At 29.3% G+C, this 27,102-nt stretch overlaps 3 protein-coding genes and 1 pseudogene across 3 annotated transcripts; 1 reads left to right on the plus strand and 3 right to left on the minus strand.

Moving 5' to 3' along the window:
- Positions 1-10,045: 10,045 nt before the first annotated feature.
- LOC108563200 lies at positions 10,046-10,854 on the minus strand. Its single transcript, XM_017921807.1, has 4 exons — positions 10,776-10,854; positions 10,525-10,719; positions 10,315-10,467; positions 10,046-10,229 (listed from the first exon to the last, which is right to left on the minus strand). The coding sequence occupies exons 1-4, from the start codon at positions 10,777-10,779 to the stop codon at positions 10,216-10,218; spliced, it is 366 nt and encodes a 121-aa protein (XP_017777296.1). The 5' UTR covers positions 10,780-10,854; the 3' UTR covers positions 10,046-10,215.
- Positions 10,855-12,563: 1,709 nt separating this feature from the next.
- Positions 12,564-12,992, minus strand: LOC108563191 (annotated as a pseudogene).
- A 4,352-nt stretch (positions 12,993-17,344) lies between these two features.
- On the plus strand, positions 17,345-22,784 carry LOC108563192 (polyadenylate-binding protein 2-B-like). Its single transcript, XM_017921797.1, has 2 exons — positions 17,345-17,354; positions 22,267-22,784. The coding sequence occupies exons 1-2, from the start codon at positions 17,345-17,347 to the stop codon at positions 22,782-22,784; spliced, it is 528 nt and encodes a 175-aa protein (XP_017777286.1).
- A 1,595-nt stretch (positions 22,785-24,379) lies between these two features.
- Positions 24,380-25,048, minus strand: LOC108563193 (polyadenylate-binding protein 2-like). Its single transcript, XM_017921798.1, has one exon. The coding sequence runs from the start codon at positions 25,046-25,048 to the stop codon at positions 24,380-24,382; it is 669 nt and encodes a 222-aa protein (XP_017777287.1).
- Between the last annotated feature and the right edge of the window lie 2,054 nt (positions 25,049-27,102).

A 27,102-nucleotide genomic window follows, 5' to 3' on the forward strand; every position in this document is an offset into this window, starting at 1 on the left:
ATTTGCATGTGCTTTTTTTGTATTCTATTTTTTATTGATATCGTTGATTAAGTATGTAATTAATATAGTTTAATATCATTCATTAATGAAGTTGTAATGAGTTTTATAAACATGTAAATTAATATTATATTCGATACCGTAAAACCATCTAAAGTTGTTGTTAATTCAATATTTCATAAGTTAGAATCTAAAATTTCACAAAGCATATTTATATCGCAAAACTCAATTTCTATAATAAGTATGAACTTTGACATTATTAAATATTACATTGAAACTTCTTGAGGGAATGCGAAATATTTAATAGAGTTGATCTTTGCGCTTCTCCGTTAAAATGTTCAACAATTAGCTGCAATTAGTAACAAAATTCAGAGACGGCTAGGTTAATAGAGCGTTGCGCCATCTGCATGGGAAAACTGAATTAAATTGCTATGCTAAATTACAGCGACATTCATTTTACGATACAAAGTGCATACCTCTAAAACCGCCTTATTCATAAACAGTTATATATCATTCCGTGAGCTTCGTATTAATGTGACGCATAGAAAAATATGGTCCTGTCCTACAAAATTGTTGCTATTAATTTTCATGCATGGAGGAATTTAAAAAACGACGTTATTTCGAAAAGAAATGTGCACAAGGACTAAAAGTAAATAATAAAACAAATGTTCTTTGTTTACCAATTCCTTTATAAAGGAGAAGGAACTGAGCATGGAGGAATGATCAAATTGCCATAGCAACCATCAAATTTCTTTCTTTTACTTGAAATGAATTGTTTACATAGAAACTGCTTTGTTCTCAGATCGAATCATTTATTGTACTGGACGTTCTTCATTTCTTCGATTGTTTCACCTCGAGGGAAATCTACAATGTCTTTCAAGTGTTTTGATATGTGCAGGCTCTTATTGAAACGTCTATCTAGAGAAAATCCATTGTTTTGTGACATTTTAGAGTTGTAACTTAATTAGAAAATAGTAAATTTAAAAATATATCACGAAATCATTGTTTTTCTATTTTAGAATAATATTTTAACATAATTTTAACAAATAATTGCGTTGCAAATTGCAAAAAAAATAAAAAATCTTACACTATTATGTTATTTTTTTAATTTATCACTAGCTAATACACTACAACCTCGGTTCTTGAACCATTTAATCCCTTTACAACTCGGATTATGGATATTTGTAACAACAAAATGGTCTCGGTTTCCGAACAATATTTTATGTAAGAAATCGTCTGAACTTCAAGAACGTGTAGAACATTAGGTGTAGAAAAAATAGTTACAAACTTTCGACAAATTTGAATCAATGTTCCTAAAGATTTTGAATGTTTGTATCGTGATTTTATCTGCAAGTTATTTTAACAACTTATCTAACTGTTTGCATTTCCAAAATATGTTTCTAATTTTGAATTTGTTTTGATATTCTCCCTTTTAATTATTTTTTGATATTAGAGAGATATCGAAAATAGTATTTTTGGCTAATTTTTACGTACTTTCAACATTTTATTTTGTACATTAAAGGTTTATAGTGAACTTACTTCATCTTGATTTTATTGCGATTAGGATACCTTTTTTAACAAATCCTGAAGTAAATCACGTTTATCGTCTAACTGATTTGATTGAAATCGTGACATCGACAAATGTTGCTACTATCAGCCAAATGTGATTGTCTGCCGAATATTATAGATAAGAGTATAGGAACTAATATATTTCCATAACGATATTTATGTGGATTGATCTATCTCACAACTAACATCTCAATTTGAATACATTTATATTTACTAATAATAAGTCAATAGTTGGTTAATAATTTATAAAGTACTGAAAATGTATGCTGCAAATACTCGTATATTTCGGATAATTAGTGCAGCAAATTTATTTTTAATTCCTTGATATTTAGAACCGCACAAAAAGAAGCTTGAAAATATATTTGTGTAATTACAGTCAGTAATTAATTAGAAATATAGAAACATACATTTTATATAAAATACAACTGTTTTGGATGAAGGATTAAGTTGCGCGGGTGAATAAAAATAAATCGTTTTTGGGGTTTCAAAGATTTCGTTTATTAATACATCTTAAATCGCTTAAACTATATTACTTAATACTGTTACTTAAACTGTTCTATCAATGAGCATTTCCCTGTAACAACTATATTTACCTTGAAAAATAAATGATGATCGCCGACAATGTAGAATCTAGATTGTGCTCATATGTATTATACATTAAATTTATAATATAAACTATTAATAAAATATAACTATTAATCATTGAATTTGTCGAGTTTCACAATAAATTTCTGAAATAAATACTTATACTTCGTCGAATAAATAAAACAAATGAGAGTTATAGTAAGACTTAATTTATTTATTCACTACTAGCCTTAACTCCCAAATTTAACGTCAATCGGTTCGTTAACTGAAACTATGTTTGTTTGAACATTAGATTTCTTTCAATTTGTTTGCAGTCTTTTCGTTAAGTGTACTTTAAATTAGACTATGGATAAATACTATATCAAAGCTTAAACGTTATAGAAAAACTGTAAAAACATATAATTTATTCGAATATTGGATACAGAAAATATATCTAAAATCCAATACTTTCAAAGATTCCCGTCTAAAACCGAATAAAAAGATTTTTATGATGGATGACTCTTCTTAAATCTTTTACACAGAAGGACATTGAAAAATAGCTCGAGTTTGAAGCTAACCTCTTGACCGATAACTTTTCGATTATAATATGTGAACATGTAATACATTGTAAATATAAACAACCATTACATAAAATATTATATCACCCAAAATGATTCTCCTTTTGGGCTTTGTTTTCTTTACGAGATATTTGTTTAAGACGAATGGAGGAAAAAGCGGCAGAGATAAGGAGTTCACACGGTGGTTGTCGAGGAGGTGAGATTAATGCGTTTAAATAGGGGTTGATATATATCTAAAAAAAAGGAGAAAAGGCGGTTTTCCGGTCCGTATGTTTTTTATTTTCACTTCTACCCTTCTTTTCCCATCGTTGGATGCCAAGACACGCTTCTATTTTCTTTTCACCCTCAACGGAAAGTGAAGGATCAGAAGGCGGCATTTTTATGAATAATGGAAAATCCACTCCCATTTCAATTAACTCCACCCCATCTCTTACTTTATTTTTTTTTCTTGCCCCGTCCCATCGAGAGAAACTTATTAATTCAATATAAGTCATGGAGGGACGCGGATGGGGCGGATTGAATAAAATAGACCGAATTGATTTGTCTCAATTAATAATGCGAAATCCCTTTTATTTCAATCTGATTCCATTCATTTGAGAGCCTATTTATTGTTCTGCCGTTTGAATGAACGATTTGAAAGGAAATCTGTTTTGGTTTAATTAAATAACATGCGTTTGTAGATGCGACTTCCACACTTGAATAGATTGTAATAATTGTATGAAACGTTATTATATTTAAATAAATCTTGAAGTGCTCAAACGCGATTAGCCATTTGTAAGTTATTATACAATAAATTTTGTTAATTATTATTAAATATGAAATATATCGAATGAATCAATAATAATTATTTTCTTTGTATAACATAAATTTTATTTACAATCTATCACAAAAACATCATTAGTCTGTATGTTGTGTTTGATTTAAAAGTAGATTTTCCAGTATATTTAGGTATTAATTACACTTTTAACTATTTTCATTTGCAAGTAGCTATGTGTAATACCATTGGGGTATTATACATACTCATACAAATTTGATTGCAGTAAACAAATTTTAATTATAGTCACTTTATTTGAAACAGTAAATAATCATAAAAAACAGTTACCGAAATTGATGAAATGGGGTGAAGTGTTGGCTCTTGAAGGGCTGCATTGAAAAATCTAGTTAGTTTTCTAGTTGAGGACCCTAAAATAATTTTGATGATGGATTTGTATATTAATCACTTCCTGTATAGCAATAGAACTTATTTTCTTCTAATCAGTGAAATATTAATTTATATATTTTTTCAAATCCTTCTAACTTATTCGAATATTTTAAAGTTAAATAGTTGTTCTGCTCATAATCATCGCTGTCATCGTTCTTGTCGACATCAGTATCAACGGGAACATCAGGAAAATGAATAATGCTGAGCAAATCTCTAACTCCTACCATCGAAGTTACTCTTTTTCGAAGATCTTCGTCTAAATAGGCTCATTTTCTGGTAAAGTCCTGGCACTATTCTGCCATTCGAAATACCTCTTTGAGAGGCTAGAAATTCCTTAATTTCTAGACCTAACTAATTTTTATACAACTAAATCAGACAACTTTGTCAACTGAATCAACATCCGATAGAAGGAACTATCAAGATTTATCCTTTGACGTAGCAACCAAATTAGATAGTAATTCCTCTTTCCTGTATACTTTCTAGAAAATTATAATAATTCCCTACAAGGAATGTTTAAAAAGTGGTACATTGAGTGTAACATCGCCCCTCATAGAGTTAAGGCAATGAGGCATATTCCTAAGGGCCGCAAGACTTTTTCATATAGCAATAGTTAATTGTTTTTAGTATGGTCACGTTTTTTGGTTGTCATGAAAAATAATTGGTCTAGTAGCCCCAATTATAATTAATCCGCCACTAACTGCGAATTACCAGTGCGGGGTTTCTTCGACTTCGTATAAATATTGATGGAATCCAATGGTGGTAGAGAATCAAATGGTACTATTGCTCCGAAAGTTTCTTCATTATGATTAGTCTATAGATTTCTGAATATTAGTTCTAATTTCTTTCTCTTTATCCATATATGTTTCTTTACAATTGAGTAGTCCATCAAAATACATGCGATGATATTTTAGATGTTTTTCCATATTTACTTTTCAATCTGATTTAATCCTCTTCGCAAGTTTCGCTTTGCAATTCCCGATTTACTCTGAGAGGACATCTGAGAATGTAGCAAAAGTTATTTCATTTGGTCTTGGGAAATCCGATGTGAAAATGATTTTTCAACTATTATCTAACGGAACAACCTATGCGTTAAATAAGATTTTTTAATTTGTAAGAAAGGAATATTACTAATAAAGATAATATATTGGCTAATAAAATTAATAAATAAATTTTATTCCAAAGTCAAAAATAAGAACTAAATAAATATAGTAATACCCCGCATAGTATGACTTCAATCAGTCCGGGTTCACTACAGTGAGATTTGAAAATTTCAAAACAAACTAAATTTTAATTGAGCAAATTCGAAAAAAATACTACAAAAAAATATTTGTTTTATACAAGAATTGTCGTTATTTTTTTTTTTCTCAATACAATCAAGTCGCTTTATGTGTTATACATTTTTATGTTCTTCATAGGTGATTAGTCCGATATATTGGCGGAACAGATTACCCGTACTATACGAGGAATTGCTGTATAAATAACTATAAACGTTTAACTGGCGCATTTATAAAAAAAAAATGAATTGTGACCAGTTTGAAATGTAATTTATATTTTGAAATTGCTGCGAACAAATAAACCGTTTGTAAATTAAGCTTTATTTATTATATTATAATGGTGTGCATTTATCGTTTTCTAGTCGAATAAATAACTAACAGCTGATCATGTCCATAAATTCAATGAATTAATACTTTATTTTTGTCTAACCGTTTACACTAAAATTAATGTAATTATTCTATATATTTAATTATTCTGTCTAATATACATATAAATAGACCAAAAATATTGCAGTGTATTTGAAATTTAGGTCATATATTTTATCAATTATAAGTTTTTCACTTTTGCGCATTTTGTTTGAATATTATCATTTTCTTAATTGTGTCCTATTTATATTGAGTTGTCTATAAATCGATTTCAGTTAAACGATTTGATGCTATTTTTATCTGTTGATATGAATATTTTACAACAATTTGATTCTTTGAGTCACTACTGCAGAATTCCAACAATGGTTGGTATTTGGTCCATCTTCTTTAAAGAACATCTTGTTATATATTTCATGTATTATAGTTTGCAATGCTGTATGATCATATTTCAGCGACTCGTTGGTTTATATCAACTATGTTTTTCAATATCTGATTGACATATGTCGATCAATCTACTTCAAAAGATTTCATTCTTGCTATTCTCTTCAAATTTCGCAAAAAAAATAAGTTTGGAATATGATACAACTTAAATATTGGTATACAATGGTTGGTATTGTATCTATATCTTTTAAACAACATATTGTTATAAATTTCATGTAATAATAATAGGTTGGATCATATTCAAACGATTGATAGTGTAAACTAAATTTATGTAGATAAGTAACTTCATTTAAATTATGATATTAATGTGCACTAAACTATATTCTGAGAGATATTCATTATAGTCGACTTGATCACATAACTTCTAACAATGACCTCGTCCTTGTTGTCGGTATAATTAGATAATATCTATATTCTCCTTTGGATTATGCAATTTATGATTGAAGAATAGAATAATCAGATTTAGCATATTTACAGTACAGCAAATATACTAAATCAATACATATTAGCGGCGGAAGTTCAAATCTTTGTACTTGGCAAAATATTATTTGGGCCCCTAAATCGATAGTTCCGATACTCATACATATGCTAATTATGTTCATTTGAATAATCGTATCAAGTTTTGTTATAAAATTATTTTATGCAATATTTAAAGACTAATTAAGAATAATCTTCTTGTAAAGCAAGGGGACCAAACAAAAAAAGTTTGAGAATTAGACATATTTTGTTGGTATACATTATACAATAAAATATATTATATACATAACAAAATATATACATAAAATAGAAAAAACACATTTTTTTATATATTCTACTTACTTTTTTTAATTCTCTTATTTTCAAATAAAAAAAAGTTTTAATTTATGAATGGTGAGTATACACTATTTCCTATTTGCGAAGAATTGTAAGTTTGTTTATAGGAGTCGGGAACCCGCAACTTCGGACCAAAACGATGCTGTATGAAAGAGTAATTTCTGCTCTTTTAGTTACTCATCATTGAATATTTTTTTTATCAGACCCCTAGCAAGTTTAGTAAAACTTAGTAATTTTAATATACTTTTTAACAGTCTAAGATATATGTATCCGATTAAATCTAATTACAAGAAATTTAGCAAGAAATATTTAAAAGTAACTAATGTTATTACTTTTGACTGGTGTACGAACTTAAAACATTTCGGAAATATCAAATACTCAATGTGTAAAGACTTTCAATAAAATTGTATTGTTAATAATAAGAAAAAGACGAAGGAAATTAAAGAGAGTTCATTATATGAAATCATAAATAAAAAAACTGAAAGAAATTTTAATAATTGAATATTAAAATTAATTATGTAATTATTAAATAAACTACATGAAATTTGTATATATTTTCCGCTAATGAATAATTCAATAATAAAATGCAATTTATTAATGTCTGGCAATCAAAACATTGATTATGTAATAAATTTACAGTTAATAAAATGGAAACGCCGTAACTGAAAATTATGATTGAAAACAGCTGATATTAAAAACTTGATTAGTAATTAATTCCGAATTGTAATTACAAGTATACAAAACTAAAGCCATTATACATAATAATGTGATAATATTGTGTTACAATAATTAATGTTTGTGGCTGCAATTCTTCGAATATATGTATTATTTTTTTTGTATAATCATAATTTATATTTATGAACAGATACAGAATTACACACCAAAAAAATCCAATCAAATAGTAATTTGCTGGTACATGTTTAGTCCAGTTATTTGTATTTTCTCTCTTTCGTTTCGTGTATTTCTCTCGCCGCGGGTCGATGCCATCTGGAACAGGAAATTGTATTTCAGATTGCGAGTCGAGCTTTATTTCCCGCCCCTGATTTAATCAATTCGTAATTAAAATACGTGAAATGTGCCCAACAGTAAAACATATATATTTCTTATCTGGCGCATCGCATCGAGCATATTCGTAATTACTGATGTTTTATTATGTAACTAGTGAACAATTCGATAATGCTGACAACGTTACAGATGGATTTTATTTTAATGTTGTCATGGCAAACCTTCAAAATAATATAAAATTAATAAAAAATATTTTGTATAGAAAAGAAGGAATTTTCATTACAGGATGAAAATATACTGAAATTGAAATAATTAATCATTCATTAATATTAAGTACAATAATTAATAAGTAAGAAGTTTTCAATATTATGTACAAGACGCATGTTACCTTTTTAGATAGTTATTGCGATTATAACTTCTAAAAATTCTTGACTTGAAAAATGCAATATTTTTTGATATTTTTTTGTATTGTGCTATTTTTTGTTGTAATCAGTTTCTAATGATATAATAAGTTTTAAAAAATCTAATCTAATATTCATTTGGAGCATGAAGACGAATTAAACATGTCTGGTTTTCCTAAACTATGGGGTCAAGTTTAGAAAAACCTTCAAGCTGAAAGAACCAAATTACTAGGAAATTTACCTAGATTGTTGCTTGAGCTAGAAAAACCACGCAATGGCCAAGGAAGTAATTGGCATTGTAATTTAGAAAAATGTACTAGGTAATGGAAAAAATCTCTGATATATCGATAGGAATAAAGTACTAATAAAATGGCATCCTAAGACCAATATGTACGTAAGGCATACAGCTTTGGTAGTCTGCCCGCAACTCGAAAATTGATATAAACAGAAGTACTACTCGAAGACATTGAGGCTGTTCATAAGAACCATGGTATTTCACAAACGAGACGACTAATTCGTTTAATGTCACTAAGCTTGTAAAAGATGAGATCAGAAAAGCTAGCACAAACTACAATCAGCAAATGGAAGTCCATCCAAACCACCAGGCATAAGGATTGATAAACACAAGCCATCGACAGAGACTCAAACGATTCAAGCTAGGATATTTGCCAAACAACTGTGTAAACTGTACGTGTTTGTGTACTTATGGATAATATAAGCGCAAAGTGTTCGAAGTGAAGAATGATTGCTAAATCAATCCTTTAGTAGCCTTCTGATGCCACCAGTACTATAGCTTTTTGTCCTTATGGATAGAATGGAGAATTTGTGAAAAAAGAAATGTTTATTTCAAAAATAAATTATTACGAATTCTTGTAAAATAATGGCAAATAAATACATATATTTCCGAGTTTTTTATAAGATCAGATTGGGCGCGATAGCGTTCCTTGTCAATATTCTTGTTCTTTTCCAGTATTTCCTATTAGATTACACCTTCATAGTTGCAGTCTTATTGGGATGGAGAACTCTCGGCTTTGGTGTCTCAATCTTGAGCGGTTCTCGGGGATATAGCATCTACTCCACTCACCTAACAAATATCACGAGCAGCTTCCGTAGCTTTTTGACCACGACAACGTTAATACTAAAATATTTTAATTCCTAATTACTTTGAAACCGGTCGTTATCATCTGAATAGAGTGTAGACCAGAGATTTCTAAAATAGTCGATAATGACTCCCAGGAGTCGATATAACATTATTGGGGATGATTCAAGGCTTGATACAAAATAAGAACGATATTTTGTTCTTACTTTTTTTATTTTAATGATATAACGATTATTTAAACACAAATTATTCTTATTTCAATTAATGAGTCTACCGTTCGAAGATTAATTAATAAAATTGAGGAAAGTGCTTCAGTTATGAACAAAAAAACTCTACCATAATTAATGTCAACATGTCTACTCTAAAAATCAATAAAATTCCCTAATTAAATAATAATTTACTGTGTTTCATCAAAAAATTAAATCCGGCGTATTCGATGGGCCACCCTTTAGTATTATTATTCAGTATTTGTGGTATATAAATAAATACTATATAAAAAAAATTATGTAATTTCAGTAATGAAAAATTATTCCTTAAGATTTTCATACATTAAAAGTGCAAAATTGCAATTTACAAAGTAAATAATCTTTTTACAGTTGTTAAATAACTGATTTAGAATTGTTTTGATGTTGATTACGCAATTGTTTTAGACTAATTAAAAGACGGATATCGAAATATATAATTTATTTTGTACACATATTTTCTCACATTTATTAAATAAAAAATGTTTCCATTACATTTTTTTTTAAGAATGTGAGAAACATGTGTTGTAAACACGTTAAAAATGAACACGTTTATCACAAATTAAAATCATTTGAAAATGTTCAATGAATTATTGAAAATTCATTGAAAATTTTCCAATAATAATTTCATACCCTGCATTGCATTATTCTCTTAGCTTAACAAATCATCGGGTTGTAGCTGAAAAACAAAAAAATCTTAATTAGCTTACATTTTCATAAAATTATTTTAATTAATTGCAATTAAAACTTGACTGTAACATTACTGTTTTGATTTAATTGACGATTCCTTCGGTCACTTGATCTCAGCCTTCTACGAATATTCGTCTCTACAGTCTTAGTTCCTGGATGATTTAACGTTGGGTTTTTAAGTTTATCTTCGAGATATTCTTTGTACGTCAGCAATCTGCTAAGTATACCTAAAATGGTAAAATTATTATTTGATTTCAATTGACGATTTCAAGAAAAATACACACTAGAAATAGATTTTAATATGGCCTTACGCACAAACCCATCTTGAAAAGTTGCGCACACCGGAATCTCCAATTTTATAACAATAGGTTTGCTAAGGATTTTATCGAAATTGATGATTTTATAGAAAATTTGTCCATTCTCAACAAGCTCTACAAGAGCGAGAGCCTTAGCATTTAGGTAATATTCGGTCATATACTCTAAAAAAATTTAAAATTGGTATACATATTAGAAGTTTGTTTTCTAATTTACTTACCCATATTTTTTCTAAAATTTAATAATAATGCTTAAGGTTAACAAACTAGCACTATGTTTGTATCTTTGTGAACTGAATATTTTTACTATATATATATTAATTCACCGGTTGTATAGAAAAAAAAAACAATAATAAAAATAATATAAAATCTATAATATTGTATATATCACGAGCAATAGGTTTATAGTCAATCGCAGTTCAGTTCAAGACGCGGTACCGTACAGTTCTTATAGTACTTTCGAAAATAAATATTTTATTTACTCCTTTTTTAAAATTTAACATCTTGTGCACTTGTGCACATTTTTACGGCAGTGTGTACGTAATAATTGAATCGGAGGTGGAAAGCTCCGAAAATTCATCATGCTTTTCTGAGTCTATGGGTGTTACGTGGGAGCAGGGGAAGTGGAAACGAGGCCGACCAAAAAAGTCTAGAACCAAATCCAAAAACCAACAAAACTACGAGCAACTGATAGCGATATCAGTCAAAGAGCCGACGCAAATATTTTCAAAACTTCTCAAAATATATCTAGCAAATCAACCTCAATGAAAAACTATGACATTCGGTCTTTAAAGTCTTCTCTTTAAATATACGCGAGGCAACGACAAGAAGTCAGTCAACTGTCCGACATGTGGTTATAAAACCCAATTAACCGTTTGAACTCAATAATCTCAACAAAAATTTGCATCTTGTTAAAAACAAACAACTGCAAGACCACTGTCCTCTCATATCTTAAAGATATGCAGGGCCGGGGTCACATTTCAAGCGCCCACTAAAACTACTTTCGCCACATCGTTGTCTTGTGTGCTCACATAAATAGACCAAAACATTAACAAGGTGAGATTAGTCAGCACCTTAAATCAATTGTAATTGAACACATATTATGCAAAAGAATCATCTCGAATGTGACTGGTCAATCAACATTTAAAATCTGCATAATAATTGGATTTCTTCTACAGACTCCTTCATATCCCTTGTGGAAGATGGCAGGAATTTACGCACGCTAGAGAGGCTTGTCCAAATAGCAACAAATGGCAATGGTAAGCCTCTCACCAAGTATGCGGCATGCAACTCCGAGCATATGTAGCATGGTCGGCAAAATGCCCGAAGAGTCCCACGAAACCATAGAGATCAAACTCTTGCAACACATATATCAATAAGCTGAACTCTCCAAAAAATACGTTAAAGCAATGTTATTGTCTTCCGTTATTTTCTGTTAATATTAAGAACTCCCTTTTAGGCAAGACGAATGAAGTTATTCTTCACATTTTTGAAAATATTTTATGACTGTTTTCCATCTCCTTTGGCAATTAATAATGAGAAAAAGAGTTAATTCCTTTAAAATTTTCTATTTGTTTCTTTAAACCATGTATTTAACAATACACTAATACCTTACGGCCTAGATACGTTACGGAAAAGTCAAAAGCCTTATTGAATTAAAATTTAAAACCGGTTTTATGTTATCCAATTATAAAAATTTCTTCAAAAAAACAGTTTTTGAAAATTGGGTTTAAAAAAAAATAAGCCAGTCTTTCATTTTAGACTGCTATTATTTTTATTTATTTATTTTAAGCAAATAGAAAATAAAATATTTTATCAGTAACATATCACAATATTAATTATCGATTGATTTCATTTATTTACTTGCACAATTTATTGTGCGTATTCATTATTATTAACAATTTTAACGGTGAATGTATCATCGTTTTATTGGGTATATCGAAATAAATTATTGTTATTGAAAATTATTAAGCATATTGTTTTATTTATTTGTAATGAAATAAGTTTTTAGTTTTTTCTAAAGCCCTATATCGGTTGGAAATCTTGTTCTTCTCATCTTTGGGCAATTCTGCATATGTCTCGTTATATCCTTCAGGCTGAAAACGTGGATCCCATCCAAAATCCCTGGGTCCTCTTGGATCCACAATCACTCATTTGGTGCATCCTTGGAACAGCACTACTTCATCATACTTTTCACCTGAATAATAGCCGAAGGTACAAATTGCTTCAGCGGACTTGTCCAACATCCAACATCTTGAAGAGTCCAACTTCTCCAGGAACCATTTTATGTATGGACCAGGCATGCCTTTCAAACCGTCAAAACATAGGCAAGTGTCCTCTACTATGACGGGTGTATTCAACTGTTTATATGCCTCCATACACTTTTTAATTGAAATTTCTTTAATTTCACCCTGTAGTTCAGGCAAATCCAAACCTTTGTTTTCAATTCAATGGTCTTCTCTTTAAATACACGCGAGGCAACGACAAGAAATCAGTCAACTGTCTGGCATTTGGACTCAATAATCCCAACAAAAGCTTGCATCTTGTTAAAAACAAACAACTCCAAGACCATTTTCCTCGCATATCTCAAAGATATGCAGGGCCCGGGTCACATTTCAAGCGCCTACTAAATTCACTTTTTATTCTGTTTGGCGACCCCTGGTCTAGACACTATAATTACTTCGTTTCAAATTATTTACAATATGTTTTTGATTTGATTACATACCTTATGCACGGAGTATTGATTTTATGATTAGAAGACATTATTAACGGTATGAAGTAAGGAAAGCGACATTATTGCATGAAGTTATTAGATGGATCCATTAGCTGCCAACGATCCATTCAAAATAATGCAATTTTGTGACGATGCTTCAGAAAATTACCTTGAAAGATCGATGAAACCGATTATCTTCACGAATATAACCCTAACTTAACACGCAAAATGTCTTTGAAATTATTCGAATTAGTCGACTGTAAATCAATAAAAAAAACATATTATTATGTTCTAGAAAGTTGTAAAAATATATAATAATAGAGAAATAATTAATAATAATATTAAGTTGCATAACAAACGAAAACGACAAAGAAATGTGGTATTTGTTTCTAATTATTGTATTCAATTCAAGTAATTTCTAGTTGTCAAATGTATTACATTATTATTTTTACATTTGAATACTACTAAAGGACCTTTTGGTGAATTAATCTGACATTCAAATTTGTAACTTAAACAAATATATCACAAATTTTTGTTGGATGTATTATATAACTCATGCAATGAAAATTGTTGTTGTATGTAGATTTCTTATTTTCTATGAATCAATTCTCAAATACTTATAACTTGTTATGTATTGATATAATGGCTGGGAAATTTCGGCAATATTGTATCTAATTTCATCTTAAGGTTAATGTAACTTATTCTAAATATTTACTAATGACAGCATATAAAAATCTCAAATTTGGCGGCAATTTTGAAAAGTTAGTTAGAAAAGTCTTTTGGAGTACTCTGATAATATGTACATAATTATTTATGCCCTTTTGACCGTGCAATGCAATGATATCAATCCAACTAGTTGGCGGTTCTGCACAGTGCATTAATATGGTATAAAACGCATTGGAAATTCGCCACCCAATTAACGTGCTAATTCGCTTAACGGTCGACAATTTAGGTATGCATTATGTGCTTTATGCGAGTGTTAACTGATTGCTTTAAAGTTTATAACTCAAATAATTGGATATAGTACTAGCAATCATTATTTTCATACTCAAGAATCTGTAAATATATAGAATTAAATAATTTGTTGCATAATATGTGTAACAGTAATATTCCGAACAGCAGGACTTTGGTCAATATCTTTTTGGTCAAAATATGATGTTCTCAGGGTATCAGCGCTACTATCCAATATATTCCCGGTTGCATAACATGCATAATAGAGCAATTCCCATTGGATCGATATGTGCGTCGAGTGTCAGAGGTGAATCGCTATAGTAAAATTCAGTGATTGGCTTTTAAAATGGATATTGGAAGTGCAGATAACGTAACGGATTACCGTGCCGCAGCGTATAAACCGCAGGATGCAATTTGTCAATACGTATATAAATTTTTGCTGTTGCCCGGTTCAAAATTCAACGCACAAATACTGCCGCTTTTCATTTGTGTATATTCCATAAATTTCGCATGCAAACCATTGCGAAAGCAAACAGATCGAAGACTTCTTCGCTACTTACCCACCACGCAAATATTATGATACGCCGCAACGGGGGATTCCCCGAGGTTGTGACCGGTTTCCATCTCAAAAGAATTTTAGTTTAAAATCTTGTTTCCCCTGTGTTTGCGGAATGGAACTTTTCATACAATTTCCAACAAATTTTATTAATCAAACAGAACTGTGTACGGCACAGACTTTCCTTTTTTTCGTGAATGAACCGATTTGTACGTTGGTTTTCTTATGTAAATTGACTTTTTTGTCGTTGAATACATTGATGCATATTAAATACTTAACGCGCAACTTCCTGGATGATTTTTTAATGAAATCTATTTAGGCTGCATTTCTGGTCCAAGAATATTCATTTAAATTTAATGAAATTATTTAAATAATTCTTTAATAATTCATTTATAATGAAATATACAATCAAAGAATTAAACTTATGCATATTTATTATTATTATTATTATACAATTAGTCGACATTTTCATAAAAAATCACATGGAAACAATTCTAAAAATGACATTAGGTAATCAGAAAAGAGAATAGTGCAAGTAAAACGAAATGAATTAAAACATCTTGGTATCTGATGATAATCCTGCAGTAGTATCTAAATCACTGGTTCTCAAACTTTTGAATATAAAGTTTGGAAATCTCTACAGGTTATTAAGGAAAAAACAAGCATGTCGAATATACAAATTATATAAATACTCCAATAAAAATGTCTAAGAAATATTTTCATCACGAAAAGATTGTAAAATAATATTATTAATATATATAAAAAAAATAGTACAATAATTCCATATACATGGCTTAAAATATTGAAATCACTATTAATAGTAGGGTTTTGTCGGTTTTTAAAACCAGTTTCTGAAAACCGTTTTTTTTTTAATTTATAGAATTGGAAACCGGGTTTTTGAACCAAGACTTAAAATATAAAATAAATTAATATTTTATTCCTATCTCTATATAGTTTTCTATTGAATACATTTTATTTTGTTGTAGATTAATGCAATATTCTCTATTCTTTAAGTTTTATTTTGTGAGAAAAAGAAAATATGTTGCAGAAATCCTTTCTCTTTTTATTTTTTTTTGTCAAATAAAAGAAAAGTTGAGTAGAAAAATTGAGATTCGTTGTACAAACCCTAATTTTCCTAACTTTCTCAGTAAATTGTCTTTTTTTAGGCATTTAGACAAATTGAAAATGGTAATTTATAAAAGTTCAATTATTTATTAATTTCGTGAAATGTTTATTCAGTTATTTTATAAAATAACTATTCTATATTTTATATAATAAGGCCAACTTTTAATTAAATCATGTTTATAAAGAGAATATTTTTGTACCTATTTTTCATTATATTCAAAATATCAAGTTATAAATCTATGTTTATTCAAATGTATGTAGTACATTAATATTATAATCACTAACTAATGTATCGAAAAATATAAATATGCTATATATAGATAAGAACCGACTTTTCATAAAAATATTTATATAGTGAACTTTAGCGGTAAAAAAAAGATAAAATTGAAGTGAAATTTATTAAAATTGAGAAATTTTCATTTTCTCGAAGGAGCTCGTCTCTAAAATTTGGGATGTTGTAACTAGACTACAACATCCATATATTTACATTCCAAGTGCTCTTAGTGTGATTGAACTCCTTCCTATTGATTTTACTCTTCATATGCTGTCGCATGATATTTCAAACCCACTACTACAAATATTATTACTAGGCTTCCACTTCTTTATATAACCCATACAATCCTTTCAATAACTATACTCAAGGATAATAATTAGAATAATTGTGTGTGTTCAATTACTTCGTTTTTATAAGTAAAAATACTGTGTCCAAAATATGCATAAGTTTCTTCGTAAAGAGAATGAAATGCTTACATATAAAGTGAAAATACATTTTACAAAATATGTTTTTTTGTGCTTTTGTTCTTTCAATTAACAATTTCCTATACGAAGATAACAGTGATCATAAAAAAAAACATTTTTTGCTAATAAATTTAGATCATTTTTAAAATAAAAACATTTTCACCTAAAATTTAAATTTGGATAATATTTTTCATCTTCATTTTCTTTGTTTCCATTGCTAACAAGGTGTTCTAAATCTTCCACTGAAAACCATTTTCTTCTGCATTCAATAAATTACTAACATCCTCTTCATCGACTTCTTCAAAACCTATTTATTAAGCTATTGGGTCAATCATTTTTTGGATGTTATTTTCTTCTTCTAGTAAATCTTCTGGTCATATTTTATCGGATATTATCAAATGTTGAAATTAAATTGGTATACTTTTTATATCAAATAGGGCTTGACTTGAGGACTTTGCTATATTCAAGCTTCGTTATCAAAAGTAACGTTAACCAAGGTACTACTGTATATATTCTAATAGAACTTCTTGTATAAGTAAAATATTTTTTTATGTATAAAAAGTAACTTGAGATTTGAATATTTTAGTTATTTAACTTTACATTTTGGAGAAAATTTTTATAAAAAGTAAAATATTTGATTCGTAAAGATATGTAAACGCTGCGCAGTAACATGTAACAGTAACAGTAATTTTCATTGTGAATCGAACATGTATGCAAGTAAGCATAATGAAATAATTATAGTTACATATATTAATGAAATTGGTAAACATGCAAGAATTTAAAAATGGTATCAAAATCCAAGATCACTTATTATGATATTACCCATACTAATTAATGTTAATGCTGGAAATGATACAGTGTGTATATGACTTAATAAACATATACACAATATTATTGAATATTGAGTAATTTCTGTAATATAATTTAGTTTGCTCATGAAATTTTGTTTAGGTTGTCAAGTACATGAAATTTGGTATGTATACATACAAACTTCTTCTCCTATCTATCTATCTACCTATCTATTTATACATTACATACTTTTCCAAATTATGTAATGAATAGAAAATTTATATTTTCAACAAAAAATGTTTTAGTTCTTCATGAATGCCTTTTTACAAAAACGTTCAAGTCTCTAATTAGTTTGAAAATAAATAAAATGAAACTTTTTCCGTGAAAAGATTCGTTGCATCTACTGAATGTTCGGGATGTTTGAAAGAGTTCTCCAATTTAAATGGAGGACAATATTTTTTTTACTACGGGAATCGAGGTTAACGCTACAAAATGTACGTATCAATTAGCGCCGTTTTTCGTGTAGTCGAACTCTGAGCTCGCACGTGAATTGCGTCCGGGCTAAGTTTGCAAATTCGTTTATGAATTAATACTAAATGAGTTTTGGCGAACGCGAAACTTTCAACGCCAATTATCCGAATTGGTTTCGGCGCGCCCGCAAAACTCCAAAACTACTATCGATCCAATTTCGCAACGCTCCAGTGATTTCGCAAAACTCATCATTTTATGCAATTATTTTTCCTATAATTGATTCGGCCCTTTTGGCAAATGACCGAAATTATATCGTAACCTTGACGATTATTCATTGAGAGAGAACTGACTGCGTATTTTGCGTAATTTTTGTATTTACTTTTAATCAATTCTGTTTGAAAATAATTAATTGATAATTGAATGTGGATGGAATGTACTTTTCTACCACTGCTTAACAGCAGAAATAAATATTGTGGTATCAAAAATTTTAATTTATTATGAAGATATTTAATAGTTTAATACATGTACAAGTTATGATCTTATCATATCTTTTATGATGTGCTAATAATGAATGAGTCGGATACATCTTTGTGTATGTATGAATGTATACAGTACATTTTGATTATTATTGATGAATTTGTATATTGTGTTACTATAAATTTATTTGTTATTTAATTTCTCTCATTAGTTTTGGTTTTTATTATTAATTTCCAATTTTTATTTGTTCTTGGATCATATATATCTTAATTTTTGTAATTGAATACTTTCTGTATTGTATAATATAATTGAAGTCAAAATATTACCCAGAAGGTTATTTTTTTTCGCAAAAAAACTCATATCTTCTAAACGGCTAAACCTTTTTTCAAGAAATTTTGTATGGTAAATTATAATAATCCAGCAAATAAAATAAAGTAAGCAGAATTTTAATATTACCCCTGCTTTAAAAGATTCTTCTGAAAATTACCGAACTCCAACCCTAACAGACTCTTTTATGGGGTCAATATAATATTTTTTTTATGGTAATTCATTCTGGATAGAAGTGCGCTTCATTTGAATATTTCTTTATAAAAATATATACAGCCGGTTGTGAACTTATAATTGAAAACATAATTAGTCAAAGTTCGTGGTAATACATACGCGTAAATAAAAAAAAATATTTATTCTAAACCGATCGATAGTTTCCATTAAAATTATTTCAATACCAGCATTTTCTTTATATTAAATTATATTTTTTTTAAATTTCTGGGTGATAGTTCAGAAGTTATGAACTTATAATTGAAGCGACAAATTTTGAATGCGCTGTGTAAAATGGTACGCGCAATTATGTTCGTTTAAAAACATCATATCTTCTAAGAAGCTAAACATTTTTCGATGAAATTTTGTATAGTTATTCAAAGAAAACCTAGTAATAAAATAACCCAAGTGCAATTTTGATATTACAGAGGTAATACATTATAATTTACAACGTAGAATACCTTTTTTTTATGGCGGATAAAATATATTTTATTATCCTAAGTTGCTGAGGTTGCAAATTTGTTTTTGATGAATTTTGCCTTTCACAAAAAATGTTTTTATTTATATGACAGCAAATTTCAAAATATTAAACTATATATCGGATAAATCGAAAAATTAAACAATCAGTTTTCAATGAAATTTTGTAAATCAAGTAATAAAGTTACCCAAGTGCAATTTTTATATTATTGTTCATATTATAATGTACAAAACAATAAACCTTTTATTTTTATCGTGGTTAAAATATATTTTATTACAACATTTTACTCAAGTTACAAATGTGTTTTCTATGAATTTTGCTTTTAAAGATCAATTGAGCCGTTTAAAAGAATGACAGCAAACTACAAAATATTAAACTATGTACCGGATAAGAAGAAAAATTGATGTTAAAGTCGTATATAAAGAAGTTTTTGTTATAAACAATATCATCCAAATACCAACAAATAGTAGTCGGACGGTGTTATATGTGGACTATATGGAGGGTGAGGTAGAATATCCCATTAAATCCATATCAACTTCTGTATGGTGTTTACAGATGTATGAGGTCTCGCATTATTATGTTGAAAACATATTCGTCGTTTATTAACCATTACAGATCGTTTTTGGGCAAGAGCTGTCACAAATTATTAAGTTGTTTACAGTACTTGACCGAATTTGATTATTTTCTAGCAGTTCATAATAGACAACCCTTGAAATCCCACCAAAAACACAACATCACTTTCATTGGAAGTAGGCTAATCTTTGGTGATGTCTGGGGAGCACAGCCTTTTTTAGACAAAGATCTATGCTGAAGATTGTTGTAGAGTATCCATTTTTCATCCCCAGTAATCCAATTCTGGAGAAAAGGTTGTTGCTAGTTTCTTTTAATGAGCTGATCATATGGAATCCTCACATTAGAACGATTGACGTAGCCATCAACATATGGACTTCTAAATACGACATATTGAAGACGTCCGCTATCTCAGCTCATTATTTTTGATTGCTTGAAATGTCGAAAATTTTTGTTTTTTTTTTTCTTTTATTTTACCCTAGACAAGGTCAGAAACTAGATATTAAAATTAAATAAATTAAAATGTAGCCACAACTGTACACTACAAATATCGTTATAAAAAATTCTCTCCCATCTGGAAAAATGCGAAAGGACTGGTCATATTCAACATTTTATCAATGTATTGTTTTATCTTGTTCTGTTATATTATGTTCTAGTTTGTTCCTGTTCTGATGTATCACATTCTTTCTTGCTGTGTTTGGTCATGGAATCGTAGACAATATGTGTATATTTGTATTGTCGTCCGACATATATTTTAAAATTTCCGATTAAAAAGTTAGCAATATTATGTAATCTACTCCATCCAAATAGGGAAAAAGTCTTGTAATTTTACATGCAGAAATATAAAATACATGAATATAAACTGACTTAAAAATAAATGCAGTATAAACAAGGCATTATGCGAGTATGGTAGTTAAGTGACTCTTGATGTATTTTCCATATTATCCCATACCCTCACTATATTTTATGCACGTAAAGCTACGTAACCCCCAGCGATTTGTATATGTAATTTAATCTGAAACGCTGAATGATAGCGGGCACTTTATTGCCGAGGGACGTTACGCTTTGAAAGAGTCGCAAAATGATATCGTGGGCGGAAGAAGAACGGATGAGGTAAAGCAAGGGCGATCACAAAATACGTGTAATTCAATTTCGCACCCCGTTACCTTTAATGAGCATACAAAAAAAATTGTACGTCGTCACGCCTTCATTATTATTATTATTATCATCATCATCCACTTCGACGACGTTCTTACCCATTCCAAAGCAATTAATGCAGACATTTTGAACGATGCAAATCCTCTACGATAATTGATTTTGCAGTTGTTTAATTAATGTATGTATGCAATTTATTAGCGCTTGGGAATTTCTCTGCATCGCACGTGTTAGCGTCATTTCAATTTCTGCGTTTCGCAATTTATTTAATTTGTTTCGTTCAAGCTGCAAATGCAATTTCCAAAGCAAACCATAATCACTTTGCAAATTATTAATCGTTTCATTGCATATTAAATTGAGATTTTCATTTATGAAGTTTACAGTTAGATGAAATGAACCGCTTTGTTTGCAATAAAACTTAAATAAACACGTATTATAATACAATTAAAAGTTGTTTAATTAATTGTTTTTTTTTTCAATTTCACACAAATATTTTCAAAGATAGTAACAAGTAAACACACCAAAATTAAAGAAACTATTAGTAAATCGTCAATATTGTCAAACACTTGCATTTACCGATTTGTTCAAAAAGTAGAACAAATTTTCTAATCAGAATTAATGTAAAATGATGTTGATTACATCCTTAAATTTTTATTAAAGTAATTAATGCGAGGTAAATTTGTAGTATATGATAAGATTTAACTTCAATTCTATAAATGCATATCATTATTATTAATTAATGTACATATTAAATATTCGCCTGTATCACGAAAATCTGTTACGAAAGGTCGTTGGTTCAATTCAGAAAAACCAACAAAAATTTGTGGTGGTGGCTGTTAAACCCGAAATGAGGCCGGAGAGATTTATATCAATAAATAAATTGATATAGATTTATATGAGATTTATATCAATAAATAAATTTATATAAATCTCTTTAAAAAAATACATATTCATTTAGTACAGGGAAATGTACCAAGTAGCATTTTATGTGCCGTTCATATGTCAATGTTGTCAACTAAATGTCATCTGAAATTTATAGCTGTCATTTTTGTCATGGTAGTGTCATCATAATTAGGAACTACTACTATTAACTATATTAAAATGTATTTGATACACCTACAAATGTGATGCGTATTTTAAGTTCCATCTAAGAAACCAAACCAAAATCTGATTTGACGGCGATTAAGTTGGACAATGAGCTGAAGAAGTTAGACGAGCTGCAAAACGAACTTGAGAAAGAATACATTACAGGTCCTTTACAAAAAAATATAAAGACAGATCTTAACATAGTGTACGTAGGGAGCGTGGACTACGAGACGACGGCTCCTATTCTGATGGCCCATTTCCACGGCTGCAGCATAGTCAACAGGGTCACCATACCTGTGAACAAGTTTAACAGCACTCCAAAGGGTTTCGCCTACATCGAGTTCTCTGAGCCTTCATCAGTGGAGTTGGCCATGACTTTGGACCAGTCTCTTTTGCGTGGAAGAAAGATCAAAGTGGTCCCGAAGAGGACAAACAAACCTGGATTCTCGACCACCAACCGTCCGACCAGAAGTGATGCATTCGGTTACCATGGCAGAGGTACACTCAGACCCAGCAGAGGTTACACAGGAAGGATCCCTCATACTCGTGGCTACGGCGGAGTTAGCCGCTTCACTCCGTATTAATAAATTTTCAAGACTTCCACTAACTTGTATATAATGATTCAGGCAATTTATCCTAGGACAAGCATCTAACAGATTACAAAAGGTACCAGGAGTGGCGCTAGAGAATATGAATTCAATATATAATATATACACACAAAATAACACTTTTGATTATTTTTAGAAACATTATAGTCATGTAGTAAAAAAGGCAACAAACAAAACTTAATGTTGCACATTTTGTTCAAAGAAAATAAGAGTTCGAGTAGGTTCAAAAAAGAATGTAAGATTATTACAAGGCGAATTAGTAAACACAGAAACTATTCTAGCACCAGATACTTCAGCAGTGAAGAACATATAACATATTGTAATATAAACACATATTTTAAATTGTAAATAATTAATTAAAAAACAGTTATTTTTTATTTAACGAATAGCAAATACTTCATATAATGCAAAATTATTCACTAACTAAAGTAACTTTTATAAGCTATTAAAAATATGTTTTCGTATGTAAAAACTTGAATATAATAAACTAACTAGTTCACTTGTTACATTTTACGCCATTGTTATGAATAAATTAATCGTATTGAACTCAAATTTAAGAATTCTTTCAGAATTATTTTCAACTCAATTTAATTATGTTGTATATTTATACAAAATAAATTCTGTCTATTTCTGTTTTTACACTGATACAATTTTCAGCCCTTTTTTGGTGGTTTTTATTCCATTTAATTAAAGCTTGAACATCGATTCTAACCCTTTGAATAAAACTGTGGATAAAGTTTTATTTAATGAAAATTCCGGTAATCTTTCTAAATCTTATAAACATACTCTTATCAATATATAATTTATTTGGTACCTATTTTATTTATTTTGTTTATTATCTATTATCGATCTAAGTTTTTCTGCTTATTGTATTATTAAATTACAAAAGCATAAAATATTGCGTAATGATCGACATTGTATCTAAATAGTATAACTATGGTAATTGTTATTATTTATATACATTTATACTGTGCTGTGTACGTAAATGACACACAAAGCTCATAGAAAGAATTATTGGTTCACATATTTCTACTCCAATTTATATTATTCTATTATAATGACGTTAAAAATAGTTACAATATTGCAATTTCCAGATAATAAAATGTTTACGGATAGAAAGAACTTTGTAGCAGTTAACTCTTTGTTTCTTTTATTATTGCAATAAATATTATTATAATAATATACCAATTTATTTCATATTTAATTTCAATGTAACAGACAAAAAAAAATGCGATGACAGAAACTATCAAGCAAGCAAGAAATTTTCGTCTTGGTGTGTAAAAATTGGAATATTGACAACATCTTGTATTCCTTTGTCTTGCTTCTAGAGACTAGACTTCTCTTATAAAAAAATAATCAAAAGTGTTTTTGGTGTATGTATTATTTATTCAAAGTATATTTAAGGAATGTCCTAAGACTAATTAATGCACACATTTGCTGCTCCGGTCAAATGCCAAATTTACATATTCTATAGCGCCACTTCTGGTCAGTTTTGTAATCTGTTAGATGCTTGTCCTAGGAAGAATTACCTGAATCATTATATACAACTTAGTGGATTTTCTGAAAATTTATTAATACGGAGTGAAGCGGCTAGCTCCTCCTTTATGACCGCTGTATCCACGACGAAGAGCGAACCTTCCGGTAAAATCTCTGATGGGTCTGCCTGCACCTCTTCCGTGGTAGCCGAATGCATCACTTCTGGGCGGACGGTTGGTGGTGGAGAATCCAGGTTTGTTTGTCCTCTTCGGGACAACCTTGATATGTCTTCCGCGCAAAAGAGATTGGTTCAAAGACATGGCCAAATCAACTGATGAAGGCTCAGAGAACTCGATGTAGGCGAACCCCTTAGGAGTGCCGTCAAACTTGTTAGCAGGTATGGTAATCCTCTTGACGACGCCGCAGCCGCGGAAATGCGCCTCAAGAACGGTAGGCGTCGTCCCGTAATCCACGTTCCCCACGTACACACTGTTATGATCTGCCTTAATACTTTTTTCCAAAGAACCTGTAATGTATTCTTTCTGAAGTTCGTTTTGAAGCTCGTCTAACTTCTTCAGCTCATCGTCCAACTCGTTGGTCGACGTCACCTCTGCGTCCAACTCGTTGGTCGACGTCACGTCTGCGTCGTATACTGGAACGATGCTCGTGTCAGATGGTCCTTGCAAGGTTATGTCTTCACCTACAGCCACCACTGAATCTACATCATCCATAAGAGAATTATTAATTTTCTCAACTGAAGCCATTGCTATGGTAGTAGTAGTATTTTTCAAAACTGGAAAGCAGAGATGTTGATGCACACAAGTTGCAGTGAAAACTGATGCTTATCTATTTTTCGCATCAGGTATTTATACCCAAAAAAGGTGCGTTTATTGGGGGTTGAAACTAGTGGGGGCAAAGAAATACAAACTTTTTCTTTTCAAAAATACTTGCATTTTCAATGCTATACTTACATTCTCACAAACGCAATTATTTGTATAGTTTTATTTTGTCACATCACATTTTGCCATATTTCTGGCAACTCTATGAATTTTTTTTTATTCATATTACAAAATCGATTTTAATTCCCTGATTTACACGTTACCTAGACGTGTAAATCAAAATTGTAACTTTTCGAATGTAAAATTGAAAAGTGTGCATAGGATACGTCATTTTCAACATTTTTTTTTTTTAACCAAAACGTGTAAAGAAAGTTCAGTGTGAAATAAGGAATAGGTTATTTTCAAAATTTATTTTTAATTTTTTAAACCGTGTCAAGGCGAAACGTGTAAAGAAAGTACCGTGTAAAACCTTATTCTTTAAGAAATTTCTTTGCATTATAAACCAATGGTATTTTAAGACTAATAATCCATTAGAATACCTCGTAAATAGTAAATGCCACGTATCCAACCAAAATGTAAGCTTCAAGATAAATTTAATTGTACATAACTTTACTAATTCTGAATCCATTCAAAATTTCGTTTTATCATTTTGAAGGATTTCATTATTTTCCATTTTACAATTTATATCATAGTTACAAATTACATCAATTTCTTACTTATTTCTTAATAAATCAATGGAATAAAACTAATCAAATATTATTTTATTTGTAATTATATTGTAATAAATTGTAAATTAATTTGATAAGAACTAAATACAGTGGAATCTCGAATAACGAACAAAATAAATTGTTAGAAAAATGACCTGTTAAATAGAACGCTTTAAAGTGTAATATACTAAAATTTAGCTTAATTTTAACTTAGTTTATAGGGGGAAAGTTTAAAGTCTAAATCCGCATAAAAATAAATTGCACAAAAATAGATTTGACCATATAAACAAATAATAATATTTATTGCAACAAACATAATAACAAAAAATAAAACTAAATTGAATTGCTGCAAATAAAGAAATAAAATTGATCGTCTATAAAAAAATGTGTACTATATTTTTTTATTTTGTTAAATTAAAATTACAGCAATTCCTTGTATTGATCAAATATCGAATTAAGACCATTAATATCAAATGATTTTTTTAATAGATATTCTCTCCTCGATTTTTCAAGATAATTTGCTCATAAAGATTATGATTGCTTAATTAATTTTGAATAATACTAAATCACAGAATAATACGATTTCGATATACAAAAGAATGAAAATGGAAAAAAAAACTTGTGTTTTAGATTTTTACAAAATAATTACCATAACAAATGAAATTACAAATAAATATAAAAAACAATTCTGATCATTCCATCCTACAACAAAATATATTCTCAAATTTTAATAATTAACATTTTTTTTTTGATCTTCTGATTTAATGGTATGGTAAAAATTAAATATACATTTTTCATGTAATGATTAATATTCAGTAAGTGTTTCCCAATCTTTTCCTGCAAAGGAACACTTTGTAAATCCTGAAATTTTCACGAAACACATTGTTGAAAAAGTTGAAAAAATTAAATGAAGTGTTTTCACATTTCATTGATTTTCTCGAAAACTATAATAAATAAAATGGATCCAGAAAATGATTATGAGAGCTGGATTTTTGAGGAATGTAGGGAGTATTCATACATTGTCTATTTTGTGGTGTAGGTAATAAACATATAATCAATAAAGTTTAAAAAAATGTTTACAAACATTTATTATTTATTTATTTAGTAATTATTTCAGTCCAGTTTTACACGGAACACCTATTAACTTTTCGCAGTATCCCAACCTATGTTCGGCGAAATACTGGAACATAACTTTAATCTTTTATTATGAATGTAATGAAAATAAAAATTGGACCAAATTAAAATAGAAATATTACTTTTTATAAAATTAAT

The sequence above is a fragment of the Nicrophorus vespilloides genome, unplaced genomic scaffold, assembly GCF_001412225.1.
Source record: "Nicrophorus vespilloides isolate i.1.1-1 unplaced genomic scaffold, Nicve_v1.0, whole genome shotgun sequence".
NCBI classification, from domain to species: Eukaryota; Metazoa; Arthropoda; class Insecta; order Coleoptera; family Silphidae; genus Nicrophorus; species Nicrophorus vespilloides.